The 26,119-nt window shown below is 46.6% G+C and overlaps 1 protein-coding gene across 4 annotated transcripts in view; it reads right to left on the bottom strand.

Moving 5' to 3' along the window:
* Positions 1-26,119, bottom strand: part of MEIOSIN (meiosis initiator) — a 2,162,440-nt gene that overhangs the window by 105,147 nt on the left and 2,031,174 nt on the right. For all 4 annotated transcript variants that reach the window (XM_078660969.1, XM_078660970.1, XM_078660971.1 and 1 more), the window contains one exon: positions 23,621-23,710. In XM_078660969.1, the coding sequence (XP_078517095.1) occupies positions 23,621-23,710 (90 nt within the window). The remainder of the gene's footprint in view (positions 1-23,620; positions 23,711-26,119) is intronic.

The following is a 26,119-nucleotide window of genomic DNA, read 5'->3' as shown; positions in this document are numbered from 1 at the left end:
ATTACACCTTTATGTCCTAAAAAAAAAAAGAGATTGGGGAGCACAAGCACAGACTGAAGCATGCTCACTGGAGATCAGAAGGGAAAACGAGAGAGAGCGGCTTGGGATCAGTAGCACACTGGAAGACGATGAATACCTTAACGAGAAATGAAAAAATGACGCAGAGCAAAATGGACGTCCCGAAGCAGGCGGGTGGCGCAGATGGGACAGCGGGCCATGCGCAGCGAGCTCTGTGGAGGAGCTGTCATGGCGGCGTCTGCTTCGGAGGGATGGATGAGGTGCTTTAAAGTTGCACGGTCTCAGTGACCTCCTGGTGAGGGGGGTGCTAAGCGGTACAGATTTGGTCTTGAAGGAAGAAAATAGAAAAGATGACCTTGTCATAGGTTATTAGTATTATACACATTTTACAATTCACACTGTCATCTACAGGCAAACATAAGGAGGCACATACCACGTGTAATGCTATAGGGGCCAATTCACCTTTCCGTTACCAGCAAAGTAGGCTGTTCCTGCAATGACCTATATATTCATTCAGGTACAGAAGACACTACTAGAAGAAGACTACACCATGAAATCTACAACGCCTCAGAGCAAACTAGTTCAGGTGATTATGTACCCCGTATAACAAGATAGCTCTGCATTATGTCCTATAGAATAATTTATATAGCGCTTCATACCCTAAACAAGCTTTCGGGCCTCGCGCTGAAAGTAAAAAAAACAAGTTTGACGAGGAGAGGCAGCAGGGGGAGGGGAGAGAGGAGGGGGTTAATTACAAATAGATGGTTTCAAAGCTCGCTCCCGCAAGGGAATCGCCAAACGTGCATGCGTTTCCATTCAAAGCAATGCAATGCGTGCATGTTTTTGCCTGAAAAACTGAATCGATTTCTTAAGGTCTCCTCCTATGCAGCGCATGCGCGCTGCGTAGGCCAGATCTAAAAAGCGAGAAGCCTAATTGTGATTAAAAATTTCTTTTCACTACAGGAGGTGACAGACACAGACCTCCATAGTTGTGCCTGATTTTCTTAGTGTTCTAACTAGTGAAGAACGATTGGCCTTGGTAGAGGAGTTTTCCTTTACCGAGCTTACAAATACTCTCTAGTGGGTATGCCAAACGGAAAAGGGGCAGAACCTAATGGCTTTCCACTCGAAATATGCAAAAGGCTTTCCATGATTATAGGTCCGCATAGGCTTAATATGCTCAAAGGGGCATATAGAGATGGCGCACTTGGTGCACATCTCTGCTTCGCAACTATAGTGGTCAAACTGAAACACGCACCTGGCAACCCCGGGAACAGTTGTAGCTCTTTTATACCCATTTTTCTTCTTAATGAAGAGGTGAAGCTATTGGCCAAAATGCTGGTCAGCCAACTTATGAAGATAATCACCTCCCTGGCGCATGCCAATCAAACATGCTTAAATCATATCATGGAGGGCAACTTCATAGAACCTCTGGAGACTGCACAGTTGGTTAGATGTAGTGGGTCACACAAAAGAACCGTTGGCCATATTAAAGAGTTTGATTCTATTGATGAGCACACCTTCACAAGGTGTTCCTTACCTATGGAAGGGCTGCAGAGCGCTATTGCGAAGAAACCTAAGATGGCCACCACGATGTTCCATAATGGGGAGGGTGATGCAGGTCTAGTCTCCCACCCACGCTCACCTGTGCATACTCTTGTGGCCGCACCCCTGAGGCCATTAAATGGAGGTGGAATCACTGGTTCGTGGTCCAACGAGGGAAGAGCAGAGTCGAGCGTGGACACGGAGAGAGAAGAGGAAGTCGGGCGTGCGGCGAGGAGCACAACAGAAGAGCGAGTGATCAGAGGCTGCAGACAGTACTGAGCGAGAAAGAGAAGAGGATGTGCGGCAAGAATTACAGCAGACGAGTGAGTGATCTGAGGTTGCCGACAGCGTCAACGAGGAAGAGAAGAAAGGACCAAAGTATCGCCCTCGAGAGAAGACAACATCCGGAAGACATAAGGAGAGCGAGGGGACGCCATTGACGAAATTCCTGTTTTCACCCGGTGGGCTAGAGGGAGAGGGTGCTGAGGTCGCAATGCTATGGCTCAGGAGACGAAACATAACTCAAGACAAGTGTCCTGTTACATGCAGGTTGAATGGTTGAGGGGAAGCACAGCAGCAGGTCAATTTCTGGTTATTTGTGGCCCGTTGAGGGTCCAGAGCATGTGGCTTTTAAGGCACTGGGTATAGTAAAGACTGGCTTTGTTTGTCACGTAATCTTAAAAGATCCAGTGAAGCAATCTGGTAAAGCAGTTTCATAAAGCCCTCTTTTGTTTCCCGAGGGTCCACGACATTCAAGAGGGGAGGAGTACCAACCCAAAGAGGACAGAGGCCAAGAAGGAAAAGAGGAGTGACATAACTCCTGATAGCAACATTCAGAATATCCTGCCTGAACAAACCTTATCCCAAACCATGTATCAAAACCCCACCATAGCCAGTTGTTATAATAAACACCTTAAACCCTTTACCTTCTTTGCGTTGTGTCTGATTGGCCAGCTTGTCACAGGCCCCCAGTTTTGTAAGTGGGTGGCATTGCTCTATGACGTACCCAAGGCGGCAGTTATAGTTAATGTGGTGACGTCCACCCCGTTGCCCCGCGACGTGGTATTGGGCTGGGTGTCCTTTATTCCCCCCTTTTGCCCTCAGCATAAAACTGTTGGTGTGTTTGGTGTGAGCAGGAACAAATATACCACATTGTCCTGATGTAACAGGCCAACAGGAAAAAAATATTGCTCTATGAAGATGATACCGTACTGTACCTCTCTGACCCAGAGATGGCTATTTCAGCAGCTCTGTAAGTATTCCAGTCCTTTCAAAAATATTCTGGCGATAGGATAAATTAGGGAAAATCAGTACTGTATGTCTTCGAGATGTGGGGTAATATAGGCGACTCCTACTGCGACCTCCGAGTTGTAAGGACTCGGTTTCGATATGTGGAGATTGAGATAATGCTGGACAATGCATTGTTCCTGGATAGAAACCTAGATAGGATCCTACACGAATACTAGGCAGATGCAGAGCAATGGCGACGGCTGCCACTGTCCATTAAGGGAAGAGCAGCAATTTATTTAATGTTAGCACACCCTAAGCTGCTCCCTGTCCCACAAAATACACCACCCCCAAGTAAAACGTTCAAAGAATAAATAGAATCATGCACAGTCTTCTATGGGATGGGGGCACACATAGCTAGTTCTTTGATCCTGTCAGTCTATAACAGAGGCATTATTGGTGGGTGGCGCTGTGAGAAGCTGGCTTAGTATATGGTGCTCACTTATGTAACCCAGACAACCCGTATGGTGATTTTAGTAGTCTGAGACAACCTTAGAAAGCACTCTAAGTGGTACCTGTGGTGTGCAGCTTTAAGGCCTAGTACGGAAGTAGTGTAAAGCAGCTTGTTTTACCAGAACGAAATATTATTGGTATAGATTAAGTGAAAAAGAACCACACAGTGTATTTATAAAATTATGCTGTATTTATTATAAGACACTCACTAACACACACAATGATCTCCTGCCAGGAGATATATGAAATGCACATAATACTTTGCAACAAAAACAGGTAAGAAGCACGTGTTACACAGTGGTCACCAGGGGGTACCAAACCATATACTAAAATAGAGGGATACGAACCACGACTCAAGTGAAGACTATACCCAGAGGACGCAGAAATGCTGGGAACCCAAGGAACCACCCGGGGTGAGCAACCAGGAAACCCAGAGGCCATGTGCAGAGTGGGAACACGGCCGTGGGCTCCATTCAAGTCAATGGGTAAGTCGCAGTTGCAATTTTAAAGGAGAAGAACCTTTCCCAGTGGACCATGAAGAAACACAGTGAAAGACAAAAGGTTGGAGAGCCACCCCACCCGTGGATACCCTAGGCACCATGATACCTACACCATGGAAGCTGGGTGCATAGGTGAGAAATGGCGTCAGAAACCGCAGCCAAATTAAATTGAGAACTTCAGGAAGATGCTGCTAGCGAAGAAGTGGAGAGTGTCCGTAGGAATCCAAAGGTGGATTCAAGTTGAGAAAAACCTGCAAGCAGAGGGGACAGAGTCTATACCCATTAGGAGTGACCAGGGGGCACAGAAGTCGAAAGCTCACCGATGTCGGGTGTTGCAGGAGAGTTGACGGTGACCTTGGAGCTGCAGCTCTGCGGACCAGGCAATGCTGTGGACGAGCTGTTCACGAGCTGTCCCACGTCAGATGTTGAGAGTTGAGTGGTCGGTGTCCGTCGGAGCACCAACAAGCCTTGGCAACCGCAAACAATGTGGAAAGTGAAAAAGGTGCAGGGTCGGGATCAGCAAGGTCCAGCTGACTCGCCACAAGAAAGGGAGTCAGAGCAGGCCAGAGCAATCAGGAGAGCCCACTGAAATTAAAGAAGACCCTCAAATGGACCTCCAGCAGAAGGCACTGGAGTTGCGAGAGGACCTCAAGCAGTTCATCAAAGATGCAGGCCAGGGGTGCAAGGGATGCGATGAGGACAAAGATCATGGTCACAGGAGATGCTTGAGTTGGAGGCTACTTGGAGCCTGAAGATCTCTGAGGAAGAGAGCCAACAAGCCTTTGTAACGGCAAGTCAACGGGGTGTATAGGGGTTCAGTTCCTGCCGCTCTGACGAGGGATACTGGCCTCAAACACGATGAGAAGACAGCGCAGGCCTCGAGGGATGTGACGAACCACCACCTGTGTTGCTGCGCCTTTCGGAGACTGTGGGAGCCCAGGATCAGCAGACCGGTCAGCGTTGTTGTGGTGCCTGCAGATGCTGGGAAGTGACTCCTTCATTTCAAAGGAGATTACTTCAGGTGTCTTGGATGCCCACAGGTAGTGGAAGGTTTCTGTATGGAGTACAGGTACAGACGTTGCAGCAGACGAGCAGAGTGACGAAACCAGGAGCAGCAGGACTCTCCCCAGTTGCAGTCTCGATACCCAGAGTGAAGTCCAGAGTGTCCAGACAGTCAAAGAAGAAGTGGTGTCTTGATATGGATCTTGTCCCACGATGAATCTAGGGACCCGCCCACAGGTAAGCCCTTAAGTACCCTAAGGAAAGGGTTGGGACGATTCAGGGTTCCTTCCGAGGGGAGGTGTTTGGACAGTGGGGAGGATACTCCCATGACCTTTGTCCTGTTTCGTGCCTGAGCTGGTTTGAACTGGACTATGCAAGGAGGGCACCAAATGTGCCCCTCAAGCAGACTGAGTGGTGCTGGCAAGCACTCCCCACCCTGCCTCAATACACTAAACCCTGTCTGGGAGAATAATTATTGTCCTGCCTTCCCCTGCTTGAACTTGGCTCAGCAGCAGGAGGGCAGAATCATGTCTCTGGTCGGCAGCAGCTATGTTGTGCTCTCTGGGTCTAGAAGACTGGTACCGGGAGCACTTCGGGCCTCCCGGAGGAGTTTTACAGTGCATGGAATCATACCTTCCACACCGCTTATGGTGCAGGGGCATGATTCCAACATGTTTGATACCAGACAGAACAGAGTTCGTTACAGCCAGTTTAGAGATGGTCATCACGTAATGACGCAAGGCCACTCTAAGTTTCATACTGGCTGATGCACTTACAACTCGGAAGAATGGACTCCGAAGGTTGTATGGGTGTTCTGCTCATGCAGAGGCACCCTCACACTTAGAACAGAGCACCCTGCCTTCAGGATTGAAAGACTTGCCTTAGGGGTGACTTATAGGTTTTAAGTGCAGTGACCTCAGATATAGGGAAACCTTTATCTGTCGTAAGTGGTGCTAGCATCAACTTACACAGGCTGCAATGGCAGGCCCTTAGTCACAATTTGAGTGGTCTCTCATGGATGGCATAATACATGCTGCAGGCCATGGGAGACCCCTGGTGTACCTATGCACTGGGTACCTCAGTACCATATGCTAGGGACTTATAAGGGTACACCAGTAGCCAATCTGGGATGTACCTATGTACTCACCATAGTCAATTTAAGGGAGAAAGCACAGAGACTGGGGTCCTGATTAGCAGGATCCCAATCAGACTAGTCAGAAACCATCATAGCACCAGGCAAAAGTGGGGATAACCATGCAGAAGGATCCTACCTTCCTACGGTCACAGTTACAGAAGATTAATTAATGGGGGGTTTGCCCGAGACTCAACCCTGCCAAGAGACTAGAGCGGCTGGCACTGGAACAGTACACATACATTCATTATTTTAATAGAGCAGGTGCCGATTATTGCGCACCACTGAGGCAACATTGGACATATGGGATAAGGCCAACAGCCACTTAGGTTAGTTGCTAAGGGTGACCAAGCAAACACCCCTGTGGAAAGGTCACATGTTGAAGGAGGTCACTAAGCTGACTGGATTTCGCCAGTGGGATGCCATAGACATCTCCACGGTAGGAGACCTAATGCCTGCGCAATGGATGAAATTGTTCAAAGTCCAACAGCAAAAATATGATCTCATGTAAAAATATAGGTTACTGCAGCTGCATCATGCTCTGCAAGCATAGAAATAGATTGGAAGACAATACCAATGAAAGAACTCTAGAAAAGCGGATACTTAGAGAAGAGATGATTAGTAAGGTAGTCTCCCCAACATACTGCACCATCATAAATAACAATTCTTCAACTCAGGGTGACCTGGGAGAGAGACAATGGTCCCATGGAGAATGTGGATCAGGAAGCTGCCTTAATGCATCCTAGGGAAGTGACCACTAAGTCCAAACCGAGATTAATACAGCTGAAAATCCTTCACGCGACCTTCTATAATAGAAGCTAATTGTACCAAATGGGTAGGGCCTTACACACTTTCTGGTTCTGCCCCCTTATCTCCAGGTAGTAGGCTACCATTGTCGAAGAACTGGAGGCCGTCCTTGGGGCGTTGATTAATTAGGCACTGTAGTTCATCCTACTGTGAGTTCCTTGCAACGCAAACCTTATGCAAGCCCACCTCTTGTTCTGTAATTTAGGATTAATGTTAGCAAAGAGGGACATTTTTAAGTTGTGGGGTGGCTCGCAATTGGCTAGTAAACGTCAATGGCTCATCATCGAGGAGCCACATCTCTTGGTGGTGTAGGGACCCTGCTTATGTTTTCTTTGGGATGATTTTGATCATGGTAGCAATTCAGGTGACCTTGTCCTATGTCAAGCCTTTTCTTTGGCTAGACGATCATCTCAAGCCCAGGTCATAAGTAGTTTGGATTCCTATTCCTGTATGGCATTGGGGTACATGCTTCTGCAGGATTTGCAAGACTTGATGTTGTGATCCAACCCCACCCAGTAGAGGCAGATATCATGTGGGTCACGGATTAACATTTGTCCAGCATTGTGCTACAAGATTTGAAGCATGAACGTCAGGGAGGTGATATCCATGTACTTCACCTTCAAGTTTCTAAGAGACGGAAAACGTGGTGTGCCAATTCCCTGAGGAGAGTGAAGCTCCAGATTCATGTCTGTGGTGCCAAAAAAAGGAATGACATCAGGATGCCGATGTGGGTGATTTATGACTCCAGTGATGTCCGGATGGTATTGTTTCTGAAGTCAAAGTGGAGTAGTGTCTCCTGGTGGCGAGGAGAAGTAATGATAAGTTTCTGGAATTAGTCTAACGCCTAGAATATTCAAAAGGTGAACAATCTGCAGGTAGAATTATCCATCAGAAATCAGTTTCATTCTTTACTCCCTTTGCGCCTTCAGATGGGGAGCTCAACAATTGATCAGATATAACAGTGTGCAGATCTTTAGATTGGGGCCTTTTTATGTATGTAAAAAGATAACATTTCACAGAAAGGGGAGGTGGGAGAGCGCTAGGGTATCTGTAGAAAGATAGAGTATTGACCAGTAGGAGCATTTCTGCAGGTAGGAAACTAGGTCTTCTGATAGATACTCTTAACTGCAGATTCCTCACTTTGTTATCGATACCAAAGCAGTACCTCACAATTTGAGGGGTCAGTGGAATGGCTAATTCCAAAAGTCCTTCAGGACACAACGGGCTAAGTGCCCCTCCCGCCGGACCTGGCTAACAAGGCAATAGTGCTTTGTTAATGTTTTGAATTGATGCCCACATTGTAGCCAGACAGACTCCGTATACCAATGCAGTGGTTGCATTCTTGTCTCTGGTCGAATGAGCCCTCAGACTCTCTGGAGGCTGCGTCTTCGCCAATGCATCGCAGATCTTAACAGAGAACTATCCTCTTTGATATGATCCTTTTCTGCACTGCTGTACCCTTCTATGCCCCAGAGAACCCCACAAAAAGCTGATCCTCTACCAGATTGTTCTTGATACAACTGATGTAAAACTCAAGGATCTACTTGGGTCCAAGGAATTTCGAGTGGTGAGGCAGATGGAAGGGTGATGTACTGCCCGATAAGAAATTAAGGCACAACCCTTTGGCAGAAATACTGCTCTGATCAGCACCAGATTGTGCAATAAAAGTTAGTGTACGGAGTCTGAACAGTTCACTCACATGACGCTCTGAAGTTATCACAATGAAAAAGACTGTTTTAAGAGTCAGGAGATGCAAAGGATAGCTGTGCATCGACTCAAAAGGGTACACATAAGGAATGTGGGAACCAAATTAAGGTCACACTGCGGCATTAAAAATGTGTGGGTGGGAACATATGGACTAAACCTTTAAGAAAATGCTGCTGTGAGAAGAAATCCTTCCAAAACGATTGCCTGATCGGAGGATAGATACCCATTCCCAGAATTTCCAGGTACCACCCTCTCCTGGCCCAATCCAGAGCCACTAGGATTACTTGTCCTAATCCTTTCTGATATTCCTCAGAACTCAAGGTAGGAGAGGTAGAAGCGGGAAGGGATACAGGGGTCCTATGCTCCACTTTAGCCAGAAGGCATCTCCGAGAGAACGCCTTCTAGGGAACTCCACTGCAAGTGTGGACTTTGCACTTTCTCAGCAGTGACGAAGAGATCGAGCCAGGTTTGTTTCCATTGCTGGAACACACTCTTCAACACTGCAGGTTGTAAGTGCCATTCGTGATCCACCAGGCTTCGCCTGCTGAATTTGTCCACCCTGACATCTGAAGATCCCACAAGGTTATTCATGACCAAGGGAATACCTTGATGACCAGAGGGATCAAGGGGGGATCTGAGAAATCAGATCTGACTGGCCTAACACACCCAGATGGATGGCATGCTCCATCCTACTCCAGAGTTGGGTCAGTGATATCCCTTAGATAAAGTAGAGGACCGCGCCTTGCTGTGGGGAGAAAAGTGGACCTCGCAATGTATTACAAGTGGTCCTCTGCCTTACTTAAGAACCACTCACCGAACTCTGCGAATGGATCCCCTATCCTGAACCGCAGCAGGTGCAGTTTAATTTTGATTGGTAACCCTTTGCAACCACCTGGGCTTCAAACCTCTGTAGAGTAGGTATTAACAAGGCCCTGATAAAATGCCACTGACCCTGCAGGCACAGAGGTAAGGAACATGTTGACCTCATTCAATACTCACTGAAGCTATCTCAGTACAGTATTACTAAAGATAGGTCCCTTGTTTTTACTGTGTCAAGGGAATCACCGGGCCATGAAAAGAATGTTTGGGGATCCCTTAGACTCTTTTAACCACTTATGCACCACCGTACACATACACCCCCTCAAGTGCACTCATCATATGGCAAACGATCTGTGTAAAAGAGCCCCCATTAAGTGGCTCATCAGACATTGCAGTACCGGCCCGATGAGGAGCACCTAATGACGCGGTAGGAGACAGGGGTGGACGCCATCTTGGGTGGACGCCAAGGACAGCGCTCTAGCTGCTGGCTGCCTCCCCCCTCCTGGCTATATAAATCGTGCTCCTCATCTGCGCTTAGAGTTAATTGTGACATCTCCCCTGAGGCGGAAGCCGGGGGATAGGCTCGAGGTTGCTGCTATTATTTTTAAACGCCACGTTTTCTTTACTATTTAAACTCACTGCAGATACTGCATTGGCCGCATCTCGAACCCCGCTCCCCGCGTAGCAGATTGCTTGCTCGCGCGGTAGGAGACAGGAGTGGACGCCATCTTGGGTGGACGCCAAGGACAGCGCTCTAGCTGCCGGCTGCCTCCCCCCTCCTGGCTATTTAAATAGCGCTCCTCATCTGCGCTTAGATTTAATTGTGACATCTCCCCTGAGGCGGAAGCCGGGAGATAGGCTCGAGGTTGCTGCTATTATTTTTAAACGCCACATTTTCTTTACTATTTAAACTCACTGCAGATACTGCATTGGCCGCATCTCGAACCCCGCTCCCCGCGTAGCAGATTGCTTGCTCGCGCGGTAGGAGACAGGAGTGGACGCCATCTTGGGTGGACGCCAACGACAGCGCTCTAGCTGCCGGCTGCCTCCCCCCTCCTGGCTAATTAAATCGTGCTCCTCTTCTGCGCTTAGAGTTAATTGTGACATCTCCCCTGAGGCGGAAGCCGGGGGATAGGCTCGAGGTTGCTGCTATTATTTTTAAACGCCACGTTTTCTTTACTATTTAAACTCACTGCAGATACTGCATTGGCCGCATCTCGAACCCCGCTCCCCGCGTAGCAGATTGCTTGCTCGCGCGGTAGGAGACAGGAGTGGACGCCATCTTGGGTGGACGCCAAGGACAGCGCTCTAGCTGCCGGCTGCCTCCCCCCTCCTGGCTATTTAAATCGCGCTCCTCATCTGCGCTTAGATTTAATTGTGACACCTCCCCTGAGGCGGAAGCCGGGGGATTATTATTATTATTATATCTGATTTTGTAAAGCGCTCAGCTACCCGTAGGTTTCCCGGCGCTAAGGGAATAGAAATAAAAGAGGACAACGGAAGTTAAGGAATCGGTTACAGAGAAAACAACCAGGTTTTCACACCTTTGCGGAATTTGATATAGGATGTTTCAGATCGCAGAGGGATGGGAAGCGAATTCCAGAGCGCAGGTGCCAGGTGGGAGAATGAGCGTCCACCGACTCTGGACCGCTTAAAGCGGGGAACAGAGAATCTGCAGTGAGTGGAAGATCTAAGGGTGCGAGAGGGACAGTATTGCTGGACTAAAGTGGAAAGATATTGGGGGGCTTTTCCAGCTTTGATACGGTGCATAAAGCAAAGTGCTTTAAATTTGGTCCTAGATTCTATGCGCAGCCAATGAAGGCTACGCAGAGAGGAAGAGACTGAGGTTGTTCTCGGTAGGTTACAGAGTAGACGGGCAGCCATGTTCTGAACTACTTGGAGCTTCCGGGTGACCTCCTTACAGGCACCCAGAAGGAGTACGTTGCCGTAGTCCAGCCGCGATGTCACTAGGGCCTGGACCACTGACTTCTGGGTGTCTGGAGGCAGCATCCATGTGATCTTCCTCAGCCACCTGATGATGGTGGTGCAGGTGGCCGAGACCTTGACCACATGTTGTCTCATGGATAACTGATTATCAAAGAGGACCCCCAGATTACGTGCTGAAGTTGCTGGGACTGGTAGAGGTCCCATTTGCTGAGGCCAATGTTGCGGGCCCCAGAGAGCGGAATCCGGCCCAAATAGGAGAAGCTCTGTTTTATCGCCATTTAGCTTTAGCTTGTTAGTCAGCATCCAGTTGGCGATGTCAGTGAGTCCAGAACAGAGAGAAGAAGAAGGGGAGTGCTGATTAGAGGAGAGAGAGAAAATAATTTGGGTATCATCAGCATAAGAAAAAATAGAAAGTCCAGCCTGTTCAGCAAGAAAAGCAAGAGGTCTGACATAAAGGTTAAAAAATAAAGGACCGAGAATAGAACCCTGGGGAACGCCATACGGGGAGTTGTGAACAGTGGACACAGAAGAAGGGGAGAAAACCTGGAAAGTGCGATGAGAAAGAAAGTCAGAGATCCAGGCGAGGGCGGGGCCGCGGATACCACCAGACTTCAAGGCAGACAAAGGGATGCCATGGGAGACGGTGTCAAAAGCGGCACTCAGATCCAAAAGGATGAGTGCCACTGTCTCCCCTTTGTCTACCTGGCGCCTGACTGTCTCCGAGACTCCCAAAAGGGTGGACTCCGTAGAGAAGCCCGCCCGGAAACCAGACTGAGAAGGGTGGAGAACGTTTGCTGATTCAATGTAGGTGGTGAGGTGACGATTAACATGTTTCTCCAGCACCTTTGAGAGGCAGGGAAGCAGGGAAATGGGCCGGAAATTGGCTGGGTTGCTGATATCCGCATTAACTTTCTTCAGCAGTGGAACCACCATCGCATGCTTCCAGATGTTAGGAACCACTGCCTCAGTGAGAGATGCATTCAAAAGAGCCAAGATACAGTCCAGAGGGACAGAGTCTAAATTACAAAGCATCTGGGGAGGCATGGGATCCAGGGGAGAGCCGGATTTAATCTCTGCCAACAATTTCAGGAAAACGGGCATGGAGATACATTCCCATTTATCTAATCGAGGAGGAGAAGGTCGTTCAGGATCATCCTGTAAGGAGAGTTGGTCATGTTGCTGGAATGGTGGCCTAGGTGAAACAGAAGATGAAGTATCAAAGCCCGCGTAGATGTTATCAATTTTTGATGTAAAAAACTCTGCCAAGGAATTACATTGGTTGCTATCCAGGCAGGGGGCTTTGGGGGCACATGACATACCCGATAGTTCCTGAACTGCCTTAAAGAGGGCTTTAGGACGATTCTGAGCTTTCTGTATCGTATCGTTAACATGATTAGCCCTGGCAGTGTTACATAGAGTGTGGTATTTCTGTAGTGCAAATTTGTAGTACGCTTTATCTGCCGACAGGTAGTTGGATCTCCAAATGCGCTCTAGTCTTTTGCAGCGTGACTTTTCCATTTTGAGTTCTTCATTGAACCAAGGGGCAGGCGGGTGCCGAAACTTTTGTTTACATTTACGTGCCGGAAGGCAGGACTCAATAGCAGAAGTAAGCCAGGTGTTAATCTTGCCCACATCATCCGTGGTGATATTAGCAGAAGGGGGGAGGGTTTCTTTTAAGGAATGATTAAGTTGCTCCAGATTCAGTTTTTGCCAGTTCCTTCTTGTTCCAAGGGAATGTGGGCTGCCAAGGGGGCCAGATGCAACCGTTGTTTTAATGTGAAACTCTACAATGAAATGATCCGACCAAGTAATCGGCTTAGAGGGGAGGCAGGTGATATTATCTAGATTAGCAAAAATTGGATCGAGTAAGTTGGCGCCTTTATGCGTGGGACCAGAGTTTAGCAGACTTAAATTGAGGGCGGCCAGGTCCTGTATTAGATGAGTGCTGGTGGAACATAGGGTGTCATTAAAATGTATGTTTAAATCACCTAGTAATAAAAAATTATTAGATTCCAGCAAAAGAGGGGAAATATGTTCCGGAAGGGCAGCAGCCCATGCGCCAGCAGCGCTGGGGGGGCGATATAGAAGGGCACCGGACAGTGTAAAATTCGGAGATAATAGGAGTTTGAAACTACCAGCTTCGCAATTTGGGATAGCAAGATCATCCCACTTGCAAGAATAGGTCCTTTTAAAAATAATAGCAATGCCTCCTCCATCTTTAAGAGGTCTGTTACGACCCACAAAGGCGTAATCATCAGGGAGGGCAGTAGCGATATCTGGTCCAGAACAGTCTTTTAGCCAAGTTTCGGTAAGAAACAAGGCCGACGGACTATATGAAGTGAGAAGGTCAAATATGTCCCTTTTATGCTTAGGTAAAGAACGACAATTTAAGCTGATTAAACTAAACACAGGAGATGGGTTAGACAAATGAACCTTCACAGGGAGAGGGGTGTTGGTCCAAAAAGGGAATGCACAACTCAGAGGGATAAGACGTGATAGCCAGGGCGCAATCAGGACAGGATAAAGGTGCGTCCTGACAACACATGCGGGAGCAGTACTTACCAGGCAGCGGGCGTAAGCCGAGCAGAGTACAGCGAGAGTAGGTGAGTCTGGGGTAGATGATGCCAGGAGCAGGGGGGGGGCCCCAGGTCCCAACTGGTCGCGGACGGGCGCAGACGGGCTTGCCTTAGGCGCGCCTTCGGCGCGCTGCCGGCGGGCCCGCTGCGCTCGTCCGCTGCGCTGCCGGAGAATACACATTGATATACCGGAGGTGGGGAGGCGTGGCCTGATGCAGTGGGCGTCGCCTGTGTCACCAGGGAAATGGCGTCAGGAATGAATCCCTCGGCAGCGCTAATATCGGCTGCACGAGGAGAAGGAAATAAGTGCCCAGGAAGGGGGTAGGTTTTAAAACCAACACAGTATCACACAAGAATTAAAATTTTTAAAAGTAAAACACGCTATCTCCCGGCTGTGCCTCAAGAGATCACTATTCCACTGGTTCGCGCTAACATTCAGCGCGCTTTTATGGAGTGTCGGCGGGGGGCGTGGCGTGATGCAGTGGGCGTCGCCTGTGTCACCAGGGAAATGGCGTCAGGAATGAATCCCTCGGCAGCGCTAATATCGGCTGCACGAGGAGAAGGAAATAAGTGCCCAGGAAGGGGGTAGGTTTTAAAACCAACACAGTATCACACAAGAATTAAAATTTTTAAAAGTAAAACACGCTATCTCCCGGCTGTGCCTCAAGAGATCACTATTCCACTGGTTCGCGCTAACATTCAGCGCGCTTTTATGGAGTGTCGGCGGGGGGCGTGGCCTGATGCAGTGGGCGTCGCCTGTGTCACCAGGGAAATGGCGTCAGGAATGAATCCCTCGGCAGCGCTAATATCGGCTGCACGAGGAGAAGGAAATAAGTGCCCAGGAAGGGGGTAGGTTTTAAAACCAACACAGTATCACACAAGAATTAAAATTTTTAAAAGTAAAACACGCTATCTCCCGGCTGTGCCTCAAGAGATCACTATTCCACTGGTTCGCGCTAACATTCAGCGCGCTTTTATGGAGTGTCGGCGGGGGGCGTGGCCTGATGCAGTGGGCGTCGCCTGTGTCACCAGGGAAATGGCGTCAGGAATGAATCCCTCGGCAGCGCTAATATCGGCTGCACGAGGAGAAGGAAATAAGTGCCCAGGAAGGGGGTAGGTTTTAAAACCAACACAGTATCACACAAGAATTAAATTTTTTAAAAGTAAAACACGCTATCTCCCGGCTGTGCCTCAAGAGATCACTATTCCACTGGTTCGCGCTAACATTCAGCGCGCTTTTATGGAGTGTCGGCGGGGGGCGTGGCCTGATGCAGTGGGCGTCGCCTGTGTCACCAGGGAAATGGCGTCAGGAATGAATCCCTCGGCAGCGCTAATATCGGCTGCACGAGGAGAAGGAAATAAGTGCCCAGGAAGGGGGTAGGTTTTAAAACCAACACAGTATCACACAAGAATTAAAATTTTTAAAAGTAAAACACGCTATCTCCCGGCTGTGCCTCAAGAGATCACTATTCCACTAGGAAGGCTCGAGGTTGCTGCTATTATTTTTAAACGCCACGTTTTCTTTACTTTTTAAACTCACTGCAGATACTGCATTGGCCGCATCTCGAACCCCGCTCCCCGCGTAGCAGATTGCTTGCTCACGCGGTAGGAGACAGGGGTGGACGCCATCTTGGGTGGACACCAAGGACAGCGCTCTAGCTGCAGGCTGCCTCCCACCCTCCTTCCCCTTCTATAAGATGACCTCTACTTCCCGTCCGCGCAGCGGGCGGGCGCAGCGGGTGCGCCGGAGGCGCGCCACAGGCAAGCCCGTCTGCGCCCGTCCGGGCCTAGGGCCATATCCCCTGGCCTATCCACCTCACAATCTTTTATCTCCTACTCCAGAAATGATTTAATGCGGTTGCGCCCTTCAAGTATTAGGTGCTCTCGGATGGCACCTAAGGATGTACTGATCAATCAGACAACCAGCTGCTTACACTGTAAGTCTTTGCTCCCTCATATCAACCCTGTTTTTAAATCTAGGGTGGATATGACCCACAAAGAATCTAGCTTAGTGATAGCAATTATTAACGTTCGTTCACTAGGCAAACATAAACAGGAGATAGCCGACTTAATCACTGATAGGGATATAGATATATTGTTTATGACAAAAACATGGATGGACAATGCATCCGAGCCGGATCTGGTGGTTGCAATCCCAGAAGGATACAATGTTCAAAGACAAGATAGACGTAATAAAAAAGGTGGTGGACTGGCAATAATTTTCCGCAAACAATTTCCAGTTAGAACATATCCTATCCCATCTGATATTTATGAAGCGGTTCATTTCTCCATTCTACTTACTCCCTCACAAAATTTTAAAGGAATTCTTTTATATAGACCCCCAGGAGCACGGACTGACTTTCTAGCTAACTTTAACACGTTATTAGAATCATTAGCGTTAGATGAGTCACTCACCATATTGGGTGATTTTAATTTTCATTTGGAGAAAGCAGACAGCAATGACACCCTCACATTACTGACAGATATAGAATCCTTAGGCCTGGTCCAGCTAGTTTCATCTCCTACGCATGAAGCCGGTCACGTGTTGGACGGTATTTTTACTAACTCCAAGAAAATCCTTATTCAAGATATTCTACCACTTCCGTGGTCCGATCATTACGCTATTATCTTTAAAAAACCTTTCATGCCCTCCTATTAACCGCATGCGTGCCTGCGGGTTTTCCCGCTGTGCGCTGAAAATTTTAAAAACCCGCGTTACGTGACAAAGCCAGCTCGTCATGCGTGTAGCACAGGTAACGCCCATGACGAGCTGGCTTTGTCATCAGCACTGAAGGGGTTAAAAAAGCGGCGGAAACAGGTCATTGCGCATTTAGAATTTTGAAGGATATAAACAATTTGCATTTATCCACCCTTCTAAAAGACACTCGTCCGGCCATTTCATCTGACCCTAACATAGCTACCGAACAGTTCATGGACTGGATAAGTAATGCCATGAATCAACTGGTACCAAATAAAACCATCTCTAAAAACAGATCTTCCCCCTCGGCACCATGGTTCACTAACGCTCTCCGAGAACAAAAACAGAAGTGTAGAAACTATGAGAGACACTGGCGTAGATCGTATTCCATAAAACAAAAGATGCAGTATAAACAAGAACTCAATAAGTACAAAAAAAATGATTATGGAAGAAAAAAGAATGTTCTGTACCACACAGATTGAAACAGCTAAAAACTCCCATAGAGAACTGTACCAAGTTGTGAAGCAACTATCTGGAAGCACACCAGCTGTTGCTCCCTCTCCAACGCAAGCACTTACTGATGCTCTGGCTCTTTACTTTTTTGAAAAAGTTAATAATATCTATGCAGAGTTTTCTTCTAAAAAAAACACTAACAATAACCTATCTAGTATTAACTTCCCTGACCACTGCTTATTACATTTCCGGAAGTTAATGAACAGGACATAGTGGACATAATGAAGGCCATAAAATCGGGATCGGCGCTTGACCCTTGCCCACCAAAAGCTCTCTCCCCTGTCATCAATCTGATTGCGCCGGTGATAACTCAAATTTGTAATGTCATGTTTGAGACAGGTATATACCCAGCCGTACTGAAAAACACGCTTCTCAAACCTCTGCTAAAGAAACCCCACCTGGAGGCAGACGAACTGAAAAATTATAGATCTATAGCTAGTCTGCCTTTTCTGGCTAAGGTTGCAGAGAAGGCAATGAATACGCAACTTTCGGAATTCATTGAGAATCATCATTTATTAGATGATACGCAATTTGGGTTCCGTAAACTTCATGGAACTGAAACCGCTCTCATTAAAGCTACAGAGGACATTAGAATAATAAGAGACCAGGGAGGCACTGCAGTGCTTATACTATTGGATTTGTCTGCAGCCTTTGACACGGTCGATCATGCTATCTTGATCGACCGTGTCTCGGCAATGGGCGTCCAACATAGAGCCAAGGATCTGCTGACCTCCTTCCTGTCGGAAAGAACGCAGGCAGTTAGCCTGGGGCCATTTCGATCGGCCGAGCTTACCCTCCCCTGTGGAGTTCCTCAAGGCTTATCCCTAAGTCCGACACTTTTTAATATCTATGTGTCGGACTTAGCTAGAGTTATAAAATCTCATGGGATGGGCCTTACCTCTTATGAGGACACCCAGCTGGTGTTGGCAATTAACAGGAATGGAGATAAAGTGGCAAAATGTTTCCAAGAGGCATGCGGGCCATCAAGGACTGGATGGCCAGTAACTGCCTCAAACTTAACTCCGAGAAGACGGAGGTGGTTATTTTTGGGAAACTAGCCCCAGTCTGGTCAAGTTCATGGTGGCCCCCATCAATGGGGCCGACACCTCAACCAGTCTCAAAGGTTAGGAACTTGGGAATAATATTTGACGACAACTTAAATTTCGTTTCCCATGCCAACCAAGTCACTTCTACAGCCTTCTTTAAACTTAGAATGATCAAAAAACTTATCCCATTCCTACCAGAAAGTGCAGGGAAGACACTGATTAGCCCTCTGGTAATGTCGTCATTAGATTACTGCAATGGACTGTTTGCAAATGCACAATGCAGGGTCATCAAAAAAATGCAAACGGTCCAAAATGCAGCTGCTCGTTTACTTTCAGGGACACCTAAATTTCAGGCCATCTCACACGTTATTCGTAACTACCACTGGCTGGCGATCAGGAATCGCATAAAATTCAAGACCTTATGTCTGACTTACAAAGCTGTTCACAATCAAGGCCCAACATTTTTATCTATACAGCTGGTTGTATACTGTCCTACTAGACAGCTCAGATCTACAACTGCCTACCAGCAAGTGGTGCCTCGTACCAGGACAATGGCCTGGGGAGACAGCAGCCAAGCTATGGAATGCATTACCATTAAAGATCCGCTTTGCTCCTTCACTGCCTCAATTCCGCAAAATGATAAAAACGCAGCTGTTCAATCAGTAAACCCAGCCTTTTTCTTTACATCCTCACTGAATCTGTAGCGCCGAGACGCCCAAGGGCATTTGTTTGCGCTTTACAAATCTCAAAAATAAATATATAAATGAAGCAGCCCTTTTGGGTGTGTCAGGGCAATCGGATCTGATCACTCGGATCCCACCTGCATCCCTCTGATAATTTCCTCTAATCCACCTGGAAGCACTCTCCCTTCAACGAGGAACTGCATCCTTCTTTAAATGTTTTGTTGACCTAATACACAGTCCTGCAAAATTCGTAGGAAACGCATAACATGGCGCCACCAACGTACTACGTTTGGTATCTATGTAATGGGTATCCTGGGTAGTTTCTTTAATGTACCCAAAGCTCCTTTATTGCCATTATACGGAGACGTCTAACGTGATAAGGGTTTATCCTCTTTCGTTTGATAGGAAGCACCTATTTATTCCTGCAGGTTGATCAAGCTTGCATTATTAAAATGATAGTCCTCTATAGTTTTTCCTTTCTTTGAATTCCATTCATTAATATGGCAGTGCAAGCAGTGGATATGGCTATTAATTAGAGACAAGCAGTAACAAATAATCTAACTAGATATAGGCTCACCAATGGTGGTGGAGATGTTAACTTTGTGGTGGAGGCTCATGAAGCGTATAAATGGAATATTTTTTTTCCTGGGGTACTTTTCCTGTAGTCAATGTAAATTCACAAACATTCCACACATATGATGAGACTGCCATTCCAACAGCATATATACACCATATGAGTATTTAGAGATGACATTAAATTACCAGGAACATCACAACTGGTATCAAGGCGCACTACCCCACACATATCGGAATGTAAGAATGGACCTTCTGAGTATCAAAGGGGCAACCTGGCTTGTCTTAGCAGGCTATACACCTTTTCCGGATGCAAATCTTTTAAAACAGTAAGAGATGCGAGCTCTCTTGAACCATATGGTTAGACTGTATTGATGTCTGATGCAGTACATTATGCGTACATTAAATATTGCCCCAGCAAGGTTTCTTCAAGAGGACAGGTCCAGATAGCTGTGCCAGCAATTACTCCAATTACCATTAATGCCATTGTGGGGAAGATCCTAGCCAAACATGATGAAATTACCTTTTGGATTGCACAAAAAAAATAAGCTTGAGGCAGTTTTTCCCCATACGGGATCCCAGGATATGTTTAGAATTCTCAATGTGTGTCATCCTCTTGGTATTGCTCTTCCAGTTGAGATGTGTAATATGTGGGGTACTGTATTTGCTTCCCCATACACCATTACTAATAGTACTCCCTTAATTGCTGTTTTGCCTGAGGTGTTGAGACAGATTCAAACTGAACATGAAGTAGCCCCTGCCCTGGATTTGGGGAATGAAACTCATTGGCAACTTTGCCACCGTGTCCTCTTTTTTTAAAGCAATGTTTAGGGAGGCAGCTTCTTTGGTGATAAGCCAACAGCTCGCTCTAGTTTCCGCTGGGGAGTAGGAATGCGAGCTACCTAAAATAATCTCTGAAACCTATACTTCTATAGATCGATATAGTTTGGGAAACAGGCCTAATACGCCACAAATTAGAGGCAAGTCAGAACCAAAAATACCAAGCAGATACCTGAGTTTCTAACAAATGCTGGAAAAAAATCAAGAAAAGACTAGAACTAAAAAACGGACTTGACCTCAACAATCGGAGTATCCAGGAACTGTTATAATTTATGTTAGCGTGGTAAAATTAAACAGCATGATAGGTATCAGTATTCGGATACACGTCCCTTTCATTCCTTGCAGGACTCTACAGACAAGAGGTCAGAGAGGGAGGTTGAGGCAATCGCAGTCAGGAGGAGTATTTGAAACCAAAGACGGACTCACAACGCTCTTCTGGCGTCTTTATAAAAAAGGAAGGGAAACTTCCACAACAAAAACAACAGTCCACAACAGTTTAAAAAGAAGAAAGTGGCATGCATTTCCACAGAAAAAGTGCCACAAATGCTCTGAACACTTCTTCGGAACAAGACATGGGCGAGAACTCTCCTAGACAGCTCAGCAGAGCCCACAATGGCTTACCAGACTCTTCAAGAGTTTCGGCTGGTAAGACAGAGTGATAAATATGTGTAGGCTGAAACTCCGGATCAGCGGCTTTGCCCTCCAGATGGAATTTATGATTCCGACTTCAAATTGAGGGCAATATACCACATACTATTAAAACCACTTCCATGCTGATGACAAGGTCAGCTCGTCATGCAGTACACTGGAGCTGTGCTTATGACGAGCTGACCTTGTCATGAACAAAGGGAATCCAGGCACATCAGCACCCAGCGGGAAAAGCCTTAGCAGCCAAGGTGTTAAAGTAATATTCTGGCAGAATTTGACCACTGAATACGACATTCTCTTGGTTGAGTTTGCTTGTTCACCAGAGTTTGTTACAAATGTTTCACAAGAAGTGGATGTAATCATACCTTCCTTTTCCGTTCCTGTTCCAGAGGAGGTAAAAGCAGCATAGGCTGCAGAATGGGCTCTTGCGCAGACCCCAGCTTTATATCATAATCAAGTGGGTTGGGATACAAACTCACCTTATCATGTTATACCTATAACATTCTACGCAAACAAATGATGGATGGAATGCTGAATAAATCATACATTCACTCCCAGTCAGAAGATCTGGTTTACATCCATCGTTCTTTTACTCACCATGCCACCCCAGTTTAGACCCAGCCATATGCAAATCAGTCTTGACCCTGTGCCTCATGGGAACAGTCCAGACCAAACTGCCAAGCCAGGTCCTCCCTGGACCGGAAACAAGCATCCTGGGACCGGTTTCTGGGTATACCCTTCATCAGCCAGGCTAGCTTGAATCCAAAATTTAGTCTTCCAATAAAAGTTCCCAGCACGCCACTTGGCAAGTCGCGTGCTGGGAACTTTTATTGGAAGACTACATTTTGGAATAAAAGAATACCAAGCTTCAACACGTGTTTTGGACCTCTATGTCTTTTTAATTTGTTATTTCAGTCCCTATTTCTTTGATCAATATGGGTACATATACCCCACAAGTGTGATTGAAGGTTACTAAACCAATAACTAATAATAGGTGTGCTGCCTAAGTCCTCTGTTCTTTCTTGTCTAATGAAGCACACTTTGGGTGCAAGCAACACCACTGGGTACTTGGTGTTAAGGGACAATAGAGCACCCTAATTCAGACTGCTATATACATTACTTGTACATTTCACGTATAAAATACAATTGTTGCTTACGAATGTGCGGACGCTTCCCTTTATGGGAACACTACTACCCGCTCTCTTTGTCAATATTAGTTTGAATCCAGTGGCACAGTGAGCAAGGGACACACGTCTGGGCATACCCATCCCAGTTATGGTGAAAAGTGCTACGCAAACAAATGATGTACGGAATGCTGAATAAATCATACATTCACTCCCATTCAAGAGGTCTGGGTTAAATCCATTGTTCTTTTGCTCTCCATGCCACCCCAGTTTAGACCGAGCCATATGCAAATCAGTCTTGACCCTGTGCCTCATGGGAGCAGTTCAGACTGAACTGTCAAGCCTGGACCGGAAACAAGCAACCTGAGACCAGTTTCTGGGTATTACCCTTCATCATCCAGGCTAGCTTGAATCCAGTGGCATCCTGGTACCGGTTTCAGGGTTTATACAGATGTTACGTGTTTGTCTCCTTGTTGTAATACAAGAAGAATGGGGTTTAGGGATAAGCACACTTGCACCTATCCTTAGTGATTCCTTTATATAAAAGCTTAGGTGCAGCAGACCGGAGATTCAAAACCCCTAAACCACCTGAGACACTAGTGTCTTACTTTCCCAAAAAACATACAGTGGTCCAGCACACTTGATTGTAATTGTAACTCAATTTTAGAACAATAACAACAATTATTTCATGTATTAGCAGAGAGCTTATTCAATATAGATGACAGTAATTCAGTGGAGTTGTTTATACTGTATTCTTTATTTCATAAATTTTCTTCCAATAAAAACAGACTGTAGCCGTAGCCAACACGTTTCGTCCTTCAAAGACTTCTTCAGGGCAGAAGATATAATTTTCTGTGATCTTTGCAAATTCTTTCAATATCTCCCTAGAGGGGTCCAAGGTAGCTCCAGTTTATCGTAAAATTATTGTATCTTATTTTCTGAATATCGGTAGTATGAAAATTCTCGCACTGGTGGATCAGTTCCAATCAGCCATCCTCGTTCCCCAATGCATTCAAAGTAAGTGGTTTTAGCCGGCTCCGTGGCGTCCATCGCAGTCGAGTGTTTTGTCTCTTCGTTTCTACCCAATAGGGTAGTAGGAGTGACAGCAAATGGGGAAAAGCATTGTAATTGCTTATTTACCGCTTCGCTGCAGGTCCACCGCGGTGCTGAAAAAGTTACGCGTGCGCAGTTCGGACGGCACTCGGCCGTCCGACGAACACACCCACCACGACATCGGACGGCCGGGGGCCGTCCGACGCATCGCAAAGGTTAAAATAAGTTATTGTTGAAGGAATACAAACATTATTGTGCTGGGATTGTTGTGTACCACTACTAATGAATTGCTCAATCAAAATGCTTTGTTCAAAAAAGCGTTCACCAACTAGTGTTGATGTGAAGAGTACCCTAGAACCCACCATGACCCTGTGCCCTTGTTGCAGGCACTGAGCATTGTTTCTTCTTTTAATCCACCTCCCCCTGCAGCAAACTTGAAGAAGTCCTTCACTCGTGTCTCCATCATTACCCTTCATGTCACAATTACTTGTAGAGTGAGAACTGAATCAATACAATTGCTAACGGACTAAAATTATTTATGACAGTTTTTCACCTATCATCAATAAAAGCTTAGCACAATTACAATACACTTACATTGAAAGTACTTTTCTACCAATTAAATTAAAGCATGCAGCCAATCTATACTCACCAGTACGGCCTTCGTTCCTGTTTAGACATCACACGCCACAAATGTGCCAACTCCTTGGTAGCCGTAGTGGACGCAGTACCAGGGCAGATGCTATGGAGAAAACAAATATCAATAACCTTCTAATGTCTGAAATGCGATAATAGAGCGCTTGGTCCATACTACATTTTAGATTATGTGTAGTGCAGCTGCATGAGTCATGCGCACGTTTACCATTGCGATTAAACAAAGTAACAATTTACCCATATTTTCCAAACACAGACCAGTAGGAAATTTTTCCCTCTACAGAACATCTAGTCTCTCATTACAAGTAGATCCGTATATTCCGATGTGTGAGGCAACTCCTGTTAAAGCATATATTGGAATTATGTGTTTTGTGAATATTTTTTGTTGATAACCAATTTTATTGGCATTTTTAAACAACAAAGTAAACATAGCACCACTTTGGTATATATATTAGACTTTCCAATACATTTACAAGCAATTTCCCTTTCTCTTCGTTTGAAGTGTGAGCCCGCTCTTGCTGTGGAGACTTAATCTAGCAGTCCCATCCATTTGTCCCATACCCGCTCATGCTTAGTTGGGCACCCTCTCGCTTCATGCACAGCTTTTTCCTGGATGGCACACCAATCTACCCCTTTGTGCCACTTAGCCATCGAGGGAGGTGCCGAGTCCATCCAGGCCGCTGCAATGTCTCTTTTAGCTATCAGAATAGCTGTTCCCCCAAAAAGTTTGTCAGCCCGGAGAAGGGCGAGGGGATTGAGTGGAGCCTCCCACCCCAATATGCCACTTAGTTCCGATACAATGGATGTGCAGTATTTAGAAAAGGATGGCACAGGACCAAACCATGTGGTAGAAGTCGTCTGGTTCTGCTTGTTGAGACGGGAGAAAACCTGCTTTGTGGAGTCGCACTGGGGTAAGATGTGCGCAGTGAAGGTCGTAGGTCTGAATGAGGCGGAGCCCGGCTGATATAGTGATTATCCTAGGGGCCATCAGTGCATCCCTGCAGTCTTCTGCCTCTGCCTCTAGAGGTCCAAGCCCACAATCCCAGCGGGCTCTAAGAGGTTCTAGTGTGGATGGGGTATTGTTTATAAGGGATCGATACATTTTGGATAATCCCCCCTTTCCTAAGTTTCCCATGAGGAGCTTTGCCTCCAGTGGTGTTTTGTGGATTTTATCACACTTAGCAAATTCCAGAGGCCGTATGACACTCAAGGCCCCTGGGGTGCAATAGGTGTTTGCACATGCTCTGCGTGCCTCTGAGGCTCTTTGGTATTGCACAAGGGGCCACAGTTACTTGTGAGGCCCCTTCTGTAGTACAAATAGCACTGGTGGACAAGCAGTGCCAGCACTATCATCACAGGACGTACCCTCATTTGCATGGGATCATGGGCCCTTACACATGAGGGGTTACTTTGCCTCTGCGCCCTCACCGTAATATGAATGCGGACACAGAAGCAACCATGCTCTTAAGAGGCCCATTGAAAGTGCGCCACAAAAAGGTGGCACACTGTCAGTCGTCCTCCCCACAAGGGATGCCCTCTCAAGGGATGAAAGGGGGCCCCATATACCCCTGAGACATCCCTCTGCAGGCCGGTGCATTCACTCACTGCACCCGCCTGCAAGGGGATCTCTAATACCTTTTAAAAGTGCAGGTGGGTTGCAGCCTGCACAGAGAAACACGGAGCAGCTTTTATAGAGCTCCTCCATATTCTCTAGAATGTTCTTGGCTTCCCTGAGAGCTGCATATTCCTCCTAACAGGGGGCACTTTTCCTGTTTGCACCCAACGCACCTGCTCTACGGTGGACCGTGCCCGCAAACAGGGAAAGTGTGCCCCATCTGTAAAAGAACAATGTCATATGCCTATGAATTAAGTAATTCTGATACAAAGTGTTGCAGTGGGTGCCCTGTGCAGAGAGAAGAAATGTGTTCTCTGGGCTACATTCTCAGCAGGACAGAAATACCAGGACTGGTCACAAATGGTGCTACACTAGATCCCAGTAATCCGAGTTCTGTAGTATTATTGCAAGCCTGAGATCATTCCCTGTGAAATGTTGCCAGCTAATAGCTAGTGAAATGTGCACATGAAAGGAGTTTGGATACAGGGAAATATGCTGAAATTGGACGCAGTATCTTCGACCTCGAATCGTGAGGTGATTGACTTCCCTCTCATAGCCAGTTTCATTCCCTCTCACAGTCACTAACCTCCCTCAGGATCCAAATATTGCATTCAGGGCGGACTGGGACAAAAAACAGGTTCGGCCATCACAGCAAAAATGGTCCCCGTTAGCGAACCAGGGGCCCGATGTAGGTAAATCCATTTTACCGATTTTTAAATACCGAATTTTACCGATTTTTACAGATTCGGTATTTAAAAATCGGAAAATGATATGTAGGTAAAAAATCGGAAAAATATACCGAATCGGTAAAAATCGGTAACGGGTGATCTGTATTTACCGATCGGTATTACCGATCGGTAAATACCGATCGGTATTACAGAT

The sequence above is a fragment of the Lissotriton helveticus genome, chromosome 9 (assembly GCF_964261635.1).
Source record: "Lissotriton helveticus chromosome 9, aLisHel1.1, whole genome shotgun sequence".
NCBI classification, from domain to species: domain Eukaryota; kingdom Metazoa; phylum Chordata; class Amphibia; order Caudata; family Salamandridae; genus Lissotriton; species Lissotriton helveticus.
Note: the sequence above shows the minus strand (reverse complement) of the source record. Positions and strands in the feature narration are given on the sequence as shown.